General features: G+C 37.0%; 7 protein-coding genes and 3 non-coding genes across 10 annotated transcripts; 3 read left to right on the top strand and 7 right to left on the bottom strand.

The window, feature by feature from the left end:
- Positions 1 to 265: 265 nt before the first annotated feature.
- Positions 266 to 818, bottom strand: R02D5.10 (Protein ORF59). Its single transcript, NM_001269659.2, has 2 exons — positions 595 to 818; positions 266 to 429 (listed from the first exon to the last, which is right to left on the bottom strand). Exons 1-2 carry the CDS (start codon positions 803 to 805, stop codon positions 347 to 349), a joined length of 294 nt encoding a protein of 97 aa, NP_001256588.1. The 5' UTR covers positions 806 to 818; the 3' UTR covers positions 266 to 346.
- clec-55 (C-type LECtin) lies at positions 788 to 3,826 on the bottom strand. The gene is made up of 6 exons (NM_074190.3): positions 3,770 to 3,826; positions 3,176 to 3,697; positions 3,018 to 3,129; positions 1,346 to 1,459; positions 1,079 to 1,300; positions 788 to 1,033 (listed from the first exon to the last, which is right to left on the bottom strand). The coding sequence occupies exons 1-6, from the start codon at positions 3,819 to 3,821 to the stop codon at positions 910 to 912; spliced, it is 1,146 nt and encodes a 381-aa protein (NP_506591.1). The 5' UTR covers positions 3,822 to 3,826; the 3' UTR covers positions 788 to 909.
- Positions 1,604 to 2,722, top strand: R02D5.7 (uncharacterized protein). The gene is made up of 3 exons (NM_001392656.1): positions 1,604 to 1,854; positions 2,170 to 2,529; positions 2,606 to 2,722. Exons 1-3 carry the CDS (start codon positions 1,849 to 1,851, stop codon positions 2,687 to 2,689), a joined length of 450 nt encoding a protein of 149 aa, NP_001379160.1. The 5' UTR covers positions 1,604 to 1,848; the 3' UTR covers positions 2,690 to 2,722.
- Positions 3,827 to 4,101: 275 nt separating the features above from the next.
- Positions 4,102 to 6,202, bottom strand: clec-54 (CUB domain-containing protein). The gene is made up of 6 exons (NM_074189.7): positions 6,116 to 6,202; positions 5,206 to 5,727; positions 5,049 to 5,160; positions 4,628 to 4,741; positions 4,364 to 4,585; positions 4,102 to 4,317 (listed from the first exon to the last, which is right to left on the bottom strand). Exons 1-6 carry the CDS (start codon positions 6,165 to 6,167, stop codon positions 4,194 to 4,196), a joined length of 1,146 nt encoding a protein of 381 aa, NP_506590.2. The 5' UTR covers positions 6,168 to 6,202; the 3' UTR covers positions 4,102 to 4,193.
- Positions 6,203 to 6,310: 108 nt separating this feature from the next.
- On the bottom strand, positions 6,311 to 8,706 carry clec-56 (C-type LECtin). The gene is made up of 5 exons (NM_074188.6): positions 8,538 to 8,706; positions 7,364 to 7,994; positions 7,184 to 7,318; positions 6,895 to 7,116; positions 6,311 to 6,448 (listed from the first exon to the last, which is right to left on the bottom strand). The coding sequence occupies exons 1-5, from the start codon at positions 8,584 to 8,586 to the stop codon at positions 6,325 to 6,327; spliced, it is 1,161 nt and encodes a 386-aa protein (NP_506589.2). The 5' UTR covers positions 8,587 to 8,706; the 3' UTR covers positions 6,311 to 6,324.
- A 24-nt stretch (positions 8,707 to 8,730) lies between these two features.
- Positions 8,731 to 10,576, bottom strand: clec-227 (C-type LECtin). The gene is made up of 5 exons (NM_074187.6): positions 10,508 to 10,576; positions 9,542 to 10,172; positions 9,213 to 9,332; positions 8,942 to 9,163; positions 8,731 to 8,875 (listed from the first exon to the last, which is right to left on the bottom strand). The coding sequence occupies exons 1-5, from the start codon at positions 10,554 to 10,556 to the stop codon at positions 8,752 to 8,754; spliced, it is 1,146 nt and encodes a 381-aa protein (NP_506588.2). The 5' UTR covers positions 10,557 to 10,576; the 3' UTR covers positions 8,731 to 8,751.
- An 80-nt stretch (positions 10,577 to 10,656) lies between these two features.
- clec-57 (C-type LECtin) lies at positions 10,657 to 13,914 on the bottom strand. The gene is made up of 7 exons (NM_074186.9): positions 13,816 to 13,914; positions 13,352 to 13,630; positions 12,959 to 13,073; positions 12,644 to 12,753; positions 12,479 to 12,593; positions 12,094 to 12,432; positions 10,657 to 10,923 (listed from the first exon to the last, which is right to left on the bottom strand). The coding sequence occupies exons 1-7, from the start codon at positions 13,862 to 13,864 to the stop codon at positions 10,800 to 10,802; spliced, it is 1,131 nt and encodes a 376-aa protein (NP_506587.2). The 5' UTR covers positions 13,865 to 13,914; the 3' UTR covers positions 10,657 to 10,799.
- F08H9.15 lies at positions 11,314 to 11,946 on the top strand. The gene has a single exon (NR_131700.1). It is a non-coding gene; the product is annotated as an Unclassified non-coding RNA F08H9.15 (non-coding RNA).
- A 444-nt stretch (positions 13,915 to 14,358) lies between the features above and the next one.
- F08H9.13 lies at positions 14,359 to 14,533 on the bottom strand. Its single transcript, NR_069963.1, has one exon. It is a non-coding gene; the product is annotated as an Unclassified non-coding RNA F08H9.13 (non-coding RNA).
- Positions 14,372 to 14,536, top strand: F08H9.11. Its single transcript, NR_000609.1, has one exon. It is a non-coding gene; the product is annotated as a small nuclear RNA F08H9.11 (small nuclear RNA).
- Positions 14,537 to 14,771: the final 235 nt, after the last annotated feature.

Raw genomic sequence — 14,771 nt, 5'->3', positions numbered from 1 at the left:
AGCAGGTTGTGCGAAAGAAATGAAAAAGTTTTATTGAAAAATTTTAACTTTTGGGAAGTGAAAAACTCAAATTGAAACAAATGGCTTCAAAAAATAGTATTCAAACGAAAAGTGAGTCATAGTGAGGTGACACTGAAAAAATAATGCTGATCAAAAATGTATCGGAGGTTTTTGTATGCTTATCAGTGAAGAGGAGCGTCGTATTTGTACTTCAAAAACGTTTTGTTGTGCTGAATGTGTAGGAGGAAAGGGAAAAAGTATTGATTTCTAATATTCAAGCATTCATTGCAGAAAAGAAAACGATGACACATTTATTCAAAAAACGACCGGAAATTGTTTGCGGTTTCTAATTTTTAATAACCGACGAGGAGTCTGTGCTTGAATCGTGGATGGCGGTGGGAGCAGGGGCACGGCGACGGTGACGCTTCTCTGAAAAATTGTTTTTGTTTAAAATAAATTTTGAGTTTTTAAATTATAATTTTCCGCACAAGTGTTTCTGCACACATTTGTACAATTCTGAATTCTGAGTTCTGAATTCATTTGAAGCGCATTCAAAAAATATCTCCGATAAGTTTCAAAACCTGTCAAACTAACTTTTCCTCTTATTTGTCCTTGAAGATGGGCTCGCCGAGCATGAAGTAGTTGTTTCAGTGCCTTCCTCATTTCTCTGCTTATTTTCATTTTCTTCTTGCTCCTCCTGCTCAACTATCTTTCCAAACACTGTTCCATATTTGTAACATCGATAAACGACGTAAAGTGTGACTCCGGAAACAACCAACACCGTTGCTACTTTCAAAATCTTCATTGTTAAGAAATAAATTTTAAAACGAAAAATAGTGGTCGACCGTGAATAAAAATTATTTACATTTGCAAAATTTCAAAATCACGTAAGATTATAAATATTTATTTTTATTGAATCGTCCAATATCCATGAAATCCTCTTTTCTGGTTAGTTCCATCGGTTCGGAATCTCATTGTAACGTGGCTGGATTGAGAGAGCCAATTCCATGGAGCAATTGAATCACCGGTTAAGCTGAAAACAATTCTAGTTTTTTATTTGAACTTTTCGAAAGCAAACTTTGCAATCATATTGACTCCAGGAATTGTGTAATTATCATAAACTTCTAGAACATCAAATCTGTTCTCTGTTAGGAAATCATCAATTGTAACGTTCACTTGGAATCCATCAGCAACTGAGAAATAATACATTTGCTCTGTATAGGAATCATAGTCATTTGGATAATTAGGTGATGTAAAGTTTCCGCCATTTCCACTTTGGTTTACATTTGGCGTATAGGCCCTTAAATCGATATTAAAAAATTAAAGGGTTGTGGACTTTTCCTACTTTGCATTCCAGTTCAGAAGCCATCCTTTTTTAGTAACAGTCTTATCTGTATGGAATACCAGAGATACTGAGTTGCTGGTGCTTTCAAAAGTGAGTTTAGAAGATGAAGTTGCCCTGAAATAAATTTTAGTTTTGTGCCCGTCTTATCACATGAAAAATTTAAAGTGAACAACCATAAATCAAGTTTGACATGTGAAAATCAATTAAACAATTGTTGTGAAACTGTGTCAGGTTTTTGCCAGTGGTACAGGAGTTGTTCGCAGCGGAAAATTGTCGGCTTGTCGGTCTAGTGTACAATCGTGGAAGCCATAACAAAACTCTAATTGGTGAAAATCCCATTTTATTTTCGTGAACTTGTCCCCCCCCCCCCCCTTTTCAAAATTTAAAATTCTCACGTCGAGTAAATCAAAAAACAAAAATTAATCGATTTTCGTTCATTCCCAAACTCACCAGCTAATCGAGAGGCTCAAATAGCGTTTTGCTCAATTGAACACGATTTCAGTATGAAGGTAAGTTGGCGAGGGGATCTCTGAGATTGTGGCAGAATTTTTTTTTCCGCGGCCACTAGGTCTAACAAATTGACAACATTTTTTGAAAGTGTTCCACTTGAGGGACGGATATAACGAGACATTCATGTGTGAGCTGATCGCGAGCCGTGATCGATGTCGACTGCACATTTTAGATGCTCTCCAGAAATTCGCAACTTAAAGATCAATTGGATTAAAGTGGATAAAAAAAATATTCGCAAAACGCCGAAAATTGGCAGCCGAATTCTCCCCCTTTTCTGTCATGTTTCCTGCAAAAAAATATATATTTTCTTTCAGTTCGATGTCTCTTCGTCGTGCCAATTTGTTGTCCAACTCCTCCAATTTTGCAATGTTTTTATTCTTCTCGCGGTTATGGCCATCACCTCATGCGGAAAGAAAAAAGCATCAAATAGCAAGGAAATGAGCAAAAAGAGTATGCAAACCGGCCCTGGAACAGCCACCGAAGCCGGAGCTGCTTCTTCGTTAGCACCGGTCGACCCGACAAAGCTCGCCACACCTGGACCAGCGGCGCCGAAAAAGGAAGAAGCTCCGCCTCCAGAGAAGCCCAAGAAAGAGGAGAAGCCAAAGGAAAAATCGAAGAAGTCGGCGAAATCGAAGAAATCGAGCAAGTCCAAGAAAGACAAGAAGGATGGAGAGGTAGGTTGTAGATATGGCAGGCATTTTGTGCCTTTTTGAGGAGCTTGGGAATAAATTTTAAATACATGTTTTGCAGGATGAGAATGGATATGAAAACTGCCAGGACATGACTCCGGATCAGTTGAAGAAGATTGCCGAGCAGGCAGATGAAAAGAAATGATACTTTTTGATAGGAAATAAAGAATCGAGAAAAAAAAGTTTTTTTTGTTTTTTTTTTCATTTTTCAACGGATACTCTGAAATCGTGTGTTGTTGTTGTCAATCGTTGTCCACATAGAATTTTTCGAACAACGTACTGTAGTTACGTGCTCAGGTTTTTAGCAACTAGTATGATGGGCCGCGGCTCTAGGGAATGCCAACATGTGGAGTAGACCCGACTAATTCACGCATCCGATCTACCAACAATAACCACGAAAACTCAAAGTTTGAGCTGATTGTCTCACTGCTACCGCTGCTAGTTATTCGATGATACAGTTTTTAAAAGCTTACTTTCCCAAACTTTTGTAGGTTGCATTTGGTCCGTCATAAATTGTCAAGTAGTCAATAGCATTTTCCACCAGATATGGGTCTAATTGAAGAGTGATGTAAGTATTGTTTGGAGCTGAAATATTCTCTCAAACTATTTAAAAAATTAAATACCAACTCACAAGTTATGCTATAGAAGCAGTCCAAGTTATTATAATATTGCACGGGATATCCTGGAGATGTAATATTACCAGTTCTCGTGTGTAAACCTCCGTATTTCTTATTTGGATCTGGACACAATGCAGGCATTTGTTTGCAAATCACAGGTTGGATACTCCAGCATTGGGTAGCTCGAATTCCTTGTTTATCAGTTGATTTGAAAGATACACAGTCTCCATTGAGACTTGGTTCTCCAGCTATCCACCAGGATGAATAAGGTGTAGTTCCGTCATTATTGTACCATTTGTTATTTGTCAAATTTCTGGTAACTCCCAGCCATGGTTGGGCAAACATTCCTTGCGTGTAGCTTTTCATAAACGTAAATTCATACGAATTCATCATAAATGCCTGTGATCCTCCGAGGGATTGACAATAACCATCGGCTTCAGCAAAAGTCATATACCTATCTGATGTCAGGTAACAATACGAGGTCTCATTTGACAATAGCCATCCGTCTGGGCATAGGCTTTTGTCACCAGATACATCTGTAAATTGCAAAATTCAATAGAGTTGAACGGTTCTGATTTGCCAAAGAAACAAAAATTTTAGTTTCTTACTTCTAACTGAAGATCCAAAAACTAGGATGCTCGTCAGCACGGCAGCAAGCATTTCAGGCCAACTAACAATCTTTATCACTGATTCTTTTATCAGATAACTATAAAATATTTATGGCGATAGTTTAATTTACGACCTTGTGATCTTAGTTTGCCACATTTCATTCTAGTTTCGTGCAACAACAATCTGTAAAGATAGCAATGAAAAGACCAACATTTTATCAAAAATTTAGACAGAATCTCTACTGAAAATGTATATTTTTTCAACAAACAGTGAGTTTGAATTTGTATAAAATACTTTTGAGTTGAGTTTCTTTCCAATAATTTTCAGCATATGTATGTAAGTCAAATTTTTATTTTTGAATGATATACAGAACAAAGTTCGACCTAATTTCATAAAATAAAATTTCAAGAAAATTGTTGAAAACTATTGAATAGTCCAATATCCATGGAATCCTCTTTTCTGTACGGAACCATCGGTTCGGAATCTCATTGTGACATGGCTGGATTGAGAGAGCCAATTCCATGGAGCAATTGAATCACCGGTTAAGCTGAAAACAATTCTATAAAATTTAATTGAACTTTCCCATAACAAACTTTGCAATCATATTGACTCCTGGAATTGTATAATTATCATAAACTTCTAGAACATCAAATCTGTTCTCTGTTAGGAAATCATCAATTGTAACATTCACTTGGAATCCATCAGCAACTGTTAAGTAGAACATTTGCTCTGTATAGGAATCATAGTCATTTGGATAATTAGGTGATGTAAAGTTTCCGCCATTTCCACTTTGGATAACTGGAGGTGTGTTTGATCTGAATATCGAATTGTTGTGAGGGTGTTAGGAGGGTTTTTACTTTGCATTCCATTTCAAAAGCCATCCTTTGTTAGTGATCGATCTATCTGTATGAAACTTCAAAGTTACTGAATTGTTCGTGCTTTCATATTCCAACTTTAATGCTGAGCTAGTACTGAAACGTTATATGTTAGTTTCGTGGGCCAGGGGTGGTCGGCTAAGATTTGCATAGAGTTAGCCGTTAGCCGTTAACCGAGGTTTAACGCTCGGCTGATTATGCTGAAACAATTATTTTGGAAAATAAAATCGTGATTTTTTAATGCTTTTTTTATTTGAATGGTAGTTTTTACTAACATGTAAATTATATTGGCAATACTAACGAAATTAACCCACAAATAAGCAAAGTGTCTTAGCCCAATCAGCCAAAAATTAGCTGGCCGTCCACCTGGTCCTGATAAAACTTCTTAACTATCGATTCTTACCTTCCAAGGCTTGGATAAGTAGTGTCTGGGCCATCATAAATCAGAACATAATCCACATAACCTTCCACTAGATATGGATTGAATGTGAGAGTGATATACGTTTTGTTTGGAGCTGAAATTAATTATTGTCAAGAATTTTTCGTTCTACACCACTTACAAGTAATAGTGTACAAGCAGTCCAAGTTATTGTAATATTGCACGGGATATCCTGGAGATGTGATATTTCCAGATCTAGTGTATTGGCCTCCATAAATCTTCTTTGGATCCGGACAAATTGCAGGCATTTGCTTGCACATGGCAGGTTGGATACTCCAGCATGGTGTTGCTTTCATTCCTTGTGGATCCGTTGACTTGAAAGTTGCACAATCACCATTAAGACTTGGCTCACCCGTGCTCCACCATGAAATAAATGGTGTGGTTCCATCTGGATTATACCATTTGTTGTCAGTGGGATCTCTGGTTATGGATAGCCATGGTTGAGCAAATAGTCCTTGAGTAAAAGTTTTCATGAAAGTAAACTCGTATGAGAGTGAGATGAATACTTGAGTTCCGCCAAGAGATTGACAATAACTGCTTGTTTCGGAGAAAGGCATGTATCGATCAGATACTATGTAACAGTAAGAAGTCTCATTGGAAAATGACCAACCAGACGGGCATAGGCTGTTGTCAGCAGTGACATCTAAAAGAATTGATTTTAATTTCACGTAGACATATTTCTGTGAGTAATTTTAAAGATTTATCTTTCGCAGATATTTGGCATAATACTGTAATTCGCCGAAATATTGCAACTATTTCCAATTTGCATTTATAAAACAAAATTGTTTAAAAATTCCAGCCAAGTAGCTAACCTTAAAAAAAGCATCAAAGAAGGTTTAAACTTTAATACAATAGTAATCTATTCGTTAAATTATTTTCTTCTATTTTTATTATAAGTCACATTATTCAGAATTTCAACCGCATATTTAGAAAAAAAAGTTATCCATTTTAAAACAATCTGCAAGTCCATTCACATAGACTGTTATATGAACTGAACTAATTAATTTGGTTTTTTGGCCATTGGTTCTTACCTGAAAATGTCGAGACAAAAAACAAAAAGCTGGTCAACAAGGTAGCCAACATGTTGAACCGACTGACTTCCTATCACTCACATCTTTATCGCAAAACCCCCTATTTCAAGCAAAAATTATGGCAGTGGAAGAATTTACGACCTCGTGCTCTGCCACGTTAATTTGATGTGCAAATGATATGTATCGGGGCAAAGTAAAAAAAGAAAAGTTTATTGAATGAACCAGACAATGGAAAATCCTTTCATTTGAAAAGCTGAATCGGATTTGAACTTCATGGTGACATAGTTGGTTGGAGATACCCATGACCATGGAGCAACAGCTGTTCCCGATAAACTGAAAAAATTCCTTTTTTTTTCAATAGTTCCCCAGGAAAAATAATATGTTTATTTCAACATTTCAGAAATATTAAATTTAAATAATCGAAGGAAGGAGTTTTAAGAATTTGGAAAGTGTTTACGGCTTGGCAAATATTTTGGGAGCTGTTTCGAATTTTCACCACAAATAACTTTCAAATTGTTTTTCTGTCTCTTAATAATCTCAAATGTCTCTCAAATTCATAAATTTATAATACAAAAATTTTCACAGCCATCCTAAAAACAGTTCAAAGAAATTTCAAATTGAAATTTCAGTTAGTAGAAGTTGAGTTTCGCGGTTGAAACTTTTTCGAAGATAATCTATGAACATCTAGATATGAGCTTTCATATGAGACATGTATTTATAACTAGAATATGCTTTATTTTTCTTATCAACTAGAATAAGTACACATTTCTGCAACTTACTTTGCCACCAGTCTATAATTGCTGGCGTAAGACGCGTTATAAATTTCCAAAACGTCGTAGGTTTTTTCCGTTGCAAAATCCGGAATCGTTACATTAATTTGGAATCCAGTTGGCGCGGTAATGTAATACAATTGCTCTGAGTACGGATCATAGTTCAACGGATAATTGGGTGATGTGAAGTTTCCACTTTGTCCAGATTGCTTGATTGGTGGCGTGTTTGGTCTATAAATATAAAAGTTTAGATAAATCAAATCAAAGATTGTTCATTTGATAAGATCACAAAACTCACTTGGCACTCCAAGTTAGTTGCCATCCTTTATTAGTGACACTGCTATCAGTGCGGAATACAAAACTGATTGAGTTGTTTGAACTTTCAAAGTCACGACGACTGTCCCACCAGTAGTCGTCCCAACCGTCATCAGTTCTGAAATCAAGTTGAAATGAACTAAGCAGAAAACTTTAAACATACGTTCCGAGGTATGTAGAAGTTGAGTTCGGACCATCATAAACATTAATGTAGTCAAAATAGCTTTGAACCAAGTATGGAGAAAACTCCATTGTAATGTAAGTATTGTTAGGTGATTTAATTGAGTACAAACAGTTCAAATTGTTATAATACTGAGTTGGATATCCTGGCGAAGTGATAGTTCCTGATCGTGTATAGAGTCCTCCATAGGATGTCTGAGTTGGGCACAAAGCTGGCATCTGCTTACACACGGCCGGTTGGATACTATAGCATGGAACTGCTTTGAGCCCGGCTTTTCCGGTACCCTTGAACGTTGCACAATCACCGTTCAGACTTGGTTCTCCAGTTGTCCAGAAAAAAGAGTATGGGCTTGATCCGTCAGTGTTGTACCATTTATTGTTGGTGGTATTTCTGGTAGTAGCCACCCATGGTTGAGCAAGAGAAGAAGACGTGAAGTCGGTGAGCCACGAGAGTTCTGTACTTGAGATTATAAAAACCTGAGTGCCTCCGATTGATTGACAATAGTTTGCTGCTTCAGAAAAAGAAAAGTATTGTGCCGATTTGGTGTAACAGTAAGAAGTATTGGTGGAGAAGGTCCATCCAAGAGGGCAGTGATTGGTGTCAGCATAGGTGCCTGTGGAAACAGATTTTTAACCGAATAGTTTTTTTTTAATCTGTAACTTTACATCTGAAAGTAGAACGGTTTTTGTCGCTGTTCCAAATTTAAGAATCGCTCAGCTGGAAAAATTATTTTTCCAATGGCATATTTATTCGGCCAAATGATAACACGAAATTCCGTTTATTTTCTAGCAAGCAATCGTGCCAGCTTATAGCTTTACAAAACTGTCAATGTATTGAAAACTGTAGGTACTGTGCCCTAGAACTCAACACGAAGTCAATAAACTATAGGCTGATAAGGCGTGCTCAGTCATGTTTAACTGCAAATTAACACCCAAATTCTTAGTGAAGTCTAAATTCATAAATTTAAATATAATGAAAACGAACATCGTTTTTAGTTGCGAAATTATTAACCGGTTCATACAATTTTTGGCTTAATCTCTGAATGGATTTTTCAAATATCTGAAAATATGGAAATAACATCTAAACAGAACAATTCTTAGATTTACTTTATAACCAAAACTCGGCCTTCAAAGAATTTCGAAAATTATCCACTCACCTTGAAACACTGATGCAAAAAGCAATCCGGTCAATACGGCAATGATCATTTCCAAAACTGCTACCGGCGAGCAGCAGCACTTTGTAAAGAGACACTGAATTTATGACTTTGCAGTCTATCAACTACGATAGGGAAATTTACGACTTTGTGCCAGCCAACTTTCAAAATTGAAAGATAAAAAGAATAGTCAAGTAAAAGAGGAAAAAACTATTTATTATTGAATGAACCAGACAATTGAGAATCCTTGTTTCTGAACAACTCCATCTGATCTAAAACGCATTGTTACATAGTTGGACGGAGAAAGCCAAGAATACGGTGCCACTGCTGAGCCGGATAAACTGGAAAAGTGATTAAAATCTCAATCGGGAAAGCATATTTTTGTTTAGTTAAAGAAAAAAACTAACTTTGCAACAAGCCCCGACGAAATTACAGTAGATGTATTATAAATTTCCAGCACATCATAATTCGCCTCTGTCACAAAATCAGGTATTGTCAAGTTGACTTGGAATCCAGTTGGAGCATTCACATAATAAATTTGCTCAGTGTACGGGTCATAATTGTTCGGATAATTAGGTGATGTGAAGGATCCATTTTGACCAGATTGGCTAATTGGTGGAGTTTTTGTTCTGTACATTTTTCAAATAAAATGAATGTATCACATGGAACTGAACTCACTTTGCACTCCAAGTCAAAAGCCATCCTTTGTCAGTCACAATACTATCAGTATGGAATATAAAACTGACAGCGTTACTGGAACTTTCAAAGTTGAAACGGAGAGACCACCAATCGTCAGTTCTGGAATAAAAACTTCAAAAATAATATAAAATACTGCGCAGATATTTTGTTGCTGCAAATAAAGTTTGATGCTTTATAGAAGGAAGGTAAACTAAATGTGAAAGAAACCTAATGTTTGACTGAATCTAAGTTTTGGAGCAGTTAAATGCAGCTAAAAAATGCTAAATTTTGAATAGGAAGTTGCCAGGAATTTTCCCCAAGTAACTTACGTTCCAAGAAACGGATATGTTGTATTCGGACCATCAAACAAATCAATCCAATCAAAATATTCTTCAACCATATATGGGGAGAATTGCATTGTAATGTAAGTATTATTAGGTGATAAAATTGTGTACACACAATCCAAATTGTTATAATATTGATTCGGATAACCTGGCGAAGTGATAGTTCCTGATCCAGTGTATTGACCTCCATAGGATGTTTGACTAGGACACAATGCTGGCATTTGTCTGCATAATGCTGGCTGGATACTGTAGCATTGTGTTGCTTTAAGTCCACTGGCACCTGCTCCTTTGAATGTTGCACAATCTCCATTCACGCCTGGCTCTCCTGATGTCCAATATGTAGCAGCAGGTGTCGTTCCATCCGAGTTGTACCACTTGTCAGTTGTGATATTTCTGGTAGTTGCTAGCCATGGCTGTGCAAACGAGGATGATGTGAAGTCAGTAAGCCAGGTGAGTTCTCGAAGTGTGAAGATGAATACTTGAGTACCACCAATTGATTGACAGTAGTTTGAAGCTTCACTGTAGGAGAGGTATTGGGCAGATTGAATATAACAGTAGGATGTGTTGGTAGAGAAGGTCCATCCACTTGGGCAGTGGTTGACATCAGCAGTGACAACTTCAAAATTGTTTTAGTTTCAGATGCCGTGCCCAGCTATGCTAGGATATATAAAATTGCAATTGCAAATACAAAATGGAGATGTTCGCACCAAAATTCAAAACTGATCGTAGGCAGGAACCTGAACCTAATAACATGCCTACCTACGTTAAGCATTGTCCTAGACGCAATAAAAACTACAGTAGTTGACAAAGTTTCAAAAAAATACAATTTTTCTTTTATAAACAGGAGGAATTGGGAATGCAAGGTTTAAAAATCTGAAATTCTAGGTTAGGCTCAGCTAATAATTTTTTCTGCTTTAACCAATCTACAGTGACACAAAACAAGAAACATACCTTGAATATTTGCGGCAAAGAGCAATGCGGTCAGTACAGCACAGATCATTACGCCTGACTGACTTCTTTATCGTTGCTACTGTCGACAAAATCAACTATATCAATTTACGACTTTTTAATTGCTATATTCCGCCAACAACTATAGTTCAGAGACAAATTAGATATTTATTACATGCACACTGTTTGCGTCAGTGTTAATTTCTAGAGCACATTTTCAGACTACAAATGTAACTGATCACTGGTGGTATTAAGATCAAGTTGGAAGATTGAATTTGGTTCTAAATAATTTCAATTAGCAAATGCTCCAAAATGCGTGCCATCCGGTGTATTGAAGTGATCCATCAGATACAAATTTCATTGACATGTAGCTTCTTGGAGAAATGTAGTTGAATGGAGCTACGGATTGTCCGGATAATCTGAATAATTGGAATATTGATTGGTATATTTAAACAATTTTAACGAGAAAGTAGATTCTGAAGTTTGCTTTTTCTCAGTTCTATTGTATTATTTCTTTCAAAATTTCAAAGTGCTGAAAAGCAGATAAACTTGATAAGGAGCAATAAAATTTACTATTTCCAAACATTGATAGCAATTCCGCAATTCCTTTAGTTAACACTTGGTCGGAAAAAGTTCAATTAGTTCAGAATTCGCCTTTGATTTTAAAAACTGAAAGACTATTTGTTGGGTATCAACGTGTATTGACCCACGACGTGGCTAAGAAGATCGTACAACGTGAACTCTATGAACTAACTTATTTTATTCCTTAGTTTAGTAATGTAATAAACTACTCGTCTTCTCTCCTTGTTGGTCCTTCGGTACATAACATTGGAGAGGCACATGGTGTGCGCTCGGCAGATGGAGTCAAGGAGGACAGGAGCGACTTCTGGGAAGTCGAGAAAAAGAAGAAGGAATCGGGATCCTCAATTCTCGGAAGAGGGAAGCCGCCTACGTGTTCCGACCGGAATTGGACGCGTTGCACCTGTGTGGAGAAGGTTGGAGGAACATTAAGTGTGAACAACTGAGGTACCATGTGCAAAGGATTGGCAAAAGAGATTGAGATGAGTTTGCCAAAAAGGTTTTCAGGCACCTTATAGTCTTAGGAGAAGGTTGGAGGAACATCAAGTGTGAACAACTGAGGTACCGTATAGATGAACTGGCAAGATCCGGATGGAGGAACGGTCGCACTCGTGTGGTCCGTAGGAAGCCTCAAAGATGCAAGCCACTGACATGAAATATGAGGATCGCCCCCTTGTACCAGAATTTGTTAAATTCTTCTGGAAGAAGTCATTCGTGGAATATTTGTCATCAAAGAGGGGAGATGTTGGGTATCAACGTGTATTGACCCACGACGTGGCTAAGAAGATCGTACAACGTGAACTCTATGAACTAACTTATTTTATTCCTTAGTTTAGTAATGTAATAAACTACTCGTCTTCTCCTCCTCGTCTCGCCTTCGAATACACAACACTATTGTCTTTTCAAGAGATATACATCTATAGTTTTTAAACACTAATATTCATGCTTTTTTGAGTAAAAATGTAATTAATGAGCACAGCTGAGACTTTTATACTATCGTCAGAACTTACGTTGTTACAAGAGTACTATTCGACTGTGTGGTGCTGTTATAAATATTTAAATAATCATATTTGTTCTCCGTTCGAAATACATCAATTGTTAAATTGACCTGCATTCCCCAGGCAACACTTATTTGATAGACTTGTTCATCGTATGAATCATAGGTTAATGGATAGTTGGGTGAAACCATTGTCCCATTTGATCCACTTTGACTTATAACTGGCATATCCTTCTTTGCTTTCCACGTGGCCAACCATCCTTTATCGGTAATATCGTAATTTGTCTTGAATCGAACAGTCATCATGTTTGTAGACGATTCAAATCCCCGAGCCAAATTGTATGAAGATACTCTGAAAATATTTATTGAATGATGGATGGTTACATAGCTCAGCTTACTGTCCAATATGGTCAACATAATTTGTCGAGTTACCATCAAAAACATCCACGAGATCATACCATTCTTCAACCAAAAATGGGGAGAATAGAATTGTGATGAACGTATTGTTCGGGGCTGAAATGTTCTGAAAAATTATCAAAAAAAAAGTGCAGAGGATTTTTTACAAATGATAAGGTAATTGCAATTGAGATTATTGTAGTACTGTACTGGATATCCTGGAGATTGAATAGTTCCTGTCCACTTGTCTGAACCACCGAAAACTCCGCCATTGCAGCTGAAGATATTGCTCTCGTGAAATAATATTTTGTAAGGAAATCTACTGATATGCCTGCTATCAGTTTCAAGACAAAAATTTTCTAATTAACTTAGACATTCCACCCGAAATCATACGCTAATGTTTTTGTGCATTAGATTTTGTATTGTAGCCGAGATTGTTTACCAAACACTCAATTACAACAGTTTATCAAACCATAACTCACAGTGCAGGAGTCTGTTTGCAAAACGCTGGCTGGAATTGGTAGCACTGTGTGACTTGTAGTCCAAATGGAGTTGCTCCTTTGAAAGTCACGCAATCACCGTTTACACTTGGCTCGTCTGAAAATAGAGAGTTTTGGAAAAACATATGTTTTTTCTAAAGCTCCAGTATTTCAAATTATGTAGGTCACACGAATAACTGAGCAATTTTCTGTTGCACTTGGACCTTTGTAATACTATCATCTCGTACTCCGCTGCTCACTCCCAGCTCATTTACACCTCGTTATAAAAATATGGCAAAGTTCTAAAGAATACTGTAAACTTTCTTTAAAAGGCATTTTCCGAGACTTTTTTAGTTCTAAGCTTAAACCAGAGGTATTTGGAATCTATTAACTCACTTTTAGTCCACATAAAGGAATAAAAATAGCTATGATCAATATTATAAAATTGGTTATTAGTTGTATTTCTTCTACTTCCGAGCCATGGCTGTAACATTGTTGTATTTGTCATTGCAACAAGTGCATCTCTTTCAGCATAAGTATCAATTGATACAGATTTTCCACCGATTGAGCTACAGAACTGAACGGATTCATCGAATGTGTAGAGTTTTGTTGAAAAGTAATAACATTCTGTTGTACTTGGATTGAAGATCCATCCCGACGGACATTCACTTGCAGCTGGAAATTTGTTTTTATTTGATTTTTAGAGCCTCTGCCTAAGCTCCTCTGTTCTGCATTACTATAATAATTTACTAACTTAAATTAATTTGAAAGTTATGTACATATGAACGTTCAAATGTTCGTGCTTATTTAAGCTGAAGGTAGGAGGCAGGCGCGAGACAAGCATAGATTAAGGCGCCTACCTGAAAGTCCAATAATGCTGAAAAGCAGGAAAATGGGGAGAAGAATCATAGGAGTCACAGTGCAAATGAATCTTTATCAGTGAGCCAACTCCAACTTTTAACTGATTATCGCAAGTTTTATGTAAATGTTTGATTAATTTATGTTAGGAAGTCAAACAGTAGACATTTCAGAGTGGGATGCAATTTTATAATTCATTTTTCTAATAGAATTTCCGAACCAAAAAATCATTTTATCAAATGCTGAACGTCTACAAGAATCTTGTTTTTTCAGACGAACTCAGTTGGCTCTTTTAATTTTCCGGTATGGTTCTGAAACAGTGAAAAGTTTATCAACTTCTTTATTTCCGAAAAAATCGTCATCGCATACTCTGTTGAACTTTTAAGTTAAGCCGAACTTGAATTCCCTAAAATAGTGTTTCCCTGTCTCGTTGCCTCCGTCTCTTCTACTCCTTCTCCATCTGTTACTCCGTCTCCTGCACGCTAAGCATGGAGAGATGCGAAAACCACAAGATGTCGGGACAGACCAGTACATCACTCTCACCACCCGCCAACTCATAAACTTACCTGGCTGGGGGTTATTTCGCGATCAAGAAGGCGGAATCCCCATGGTGAGGCCTACCCATTGCACTTTTGGGCGGGCTGACCTGTGTGGCAGTCTCGAGTTGAGATTCGCCAACAGCTTAATTTTTGCGTATCGGGGCTGCGTGCGCGCGGCCCTAAAAAATATCGATATACATTACAGATAGTTCAACTAATTTTAGGAAGTTCTATTTCATATAAGATCATTTAATTTTTCAAATGATAAGCCTGTTGCTCCAGCTACTGAACTAGTATAATCATTGGTAAGGAATGGAATTTTCCACAGTATTTTTTTTAGTTCAATATGCTGTTTTGCCGCTTAGAGACCCTGTTTCGAGTTCTGACGGCTCCGAGTGTCAGCAATTTCAATTAAAAAG

The sequence above is a fragment of the Caenorhabditis elegans genome, chromosome V (assembly GCF_000002985.6).
Source record: "Caenorhabditis elegans chromosome V".
NCBI lineage: Eukaryota > Metazoa > Nematoda > Chromadorea > Rhabditida > Rhabditidae > Caenorhabditis > Caenorhabditis elegans.
This window is presented reverse-complemented; position numbering and strand designations above follow the sequence as displayed.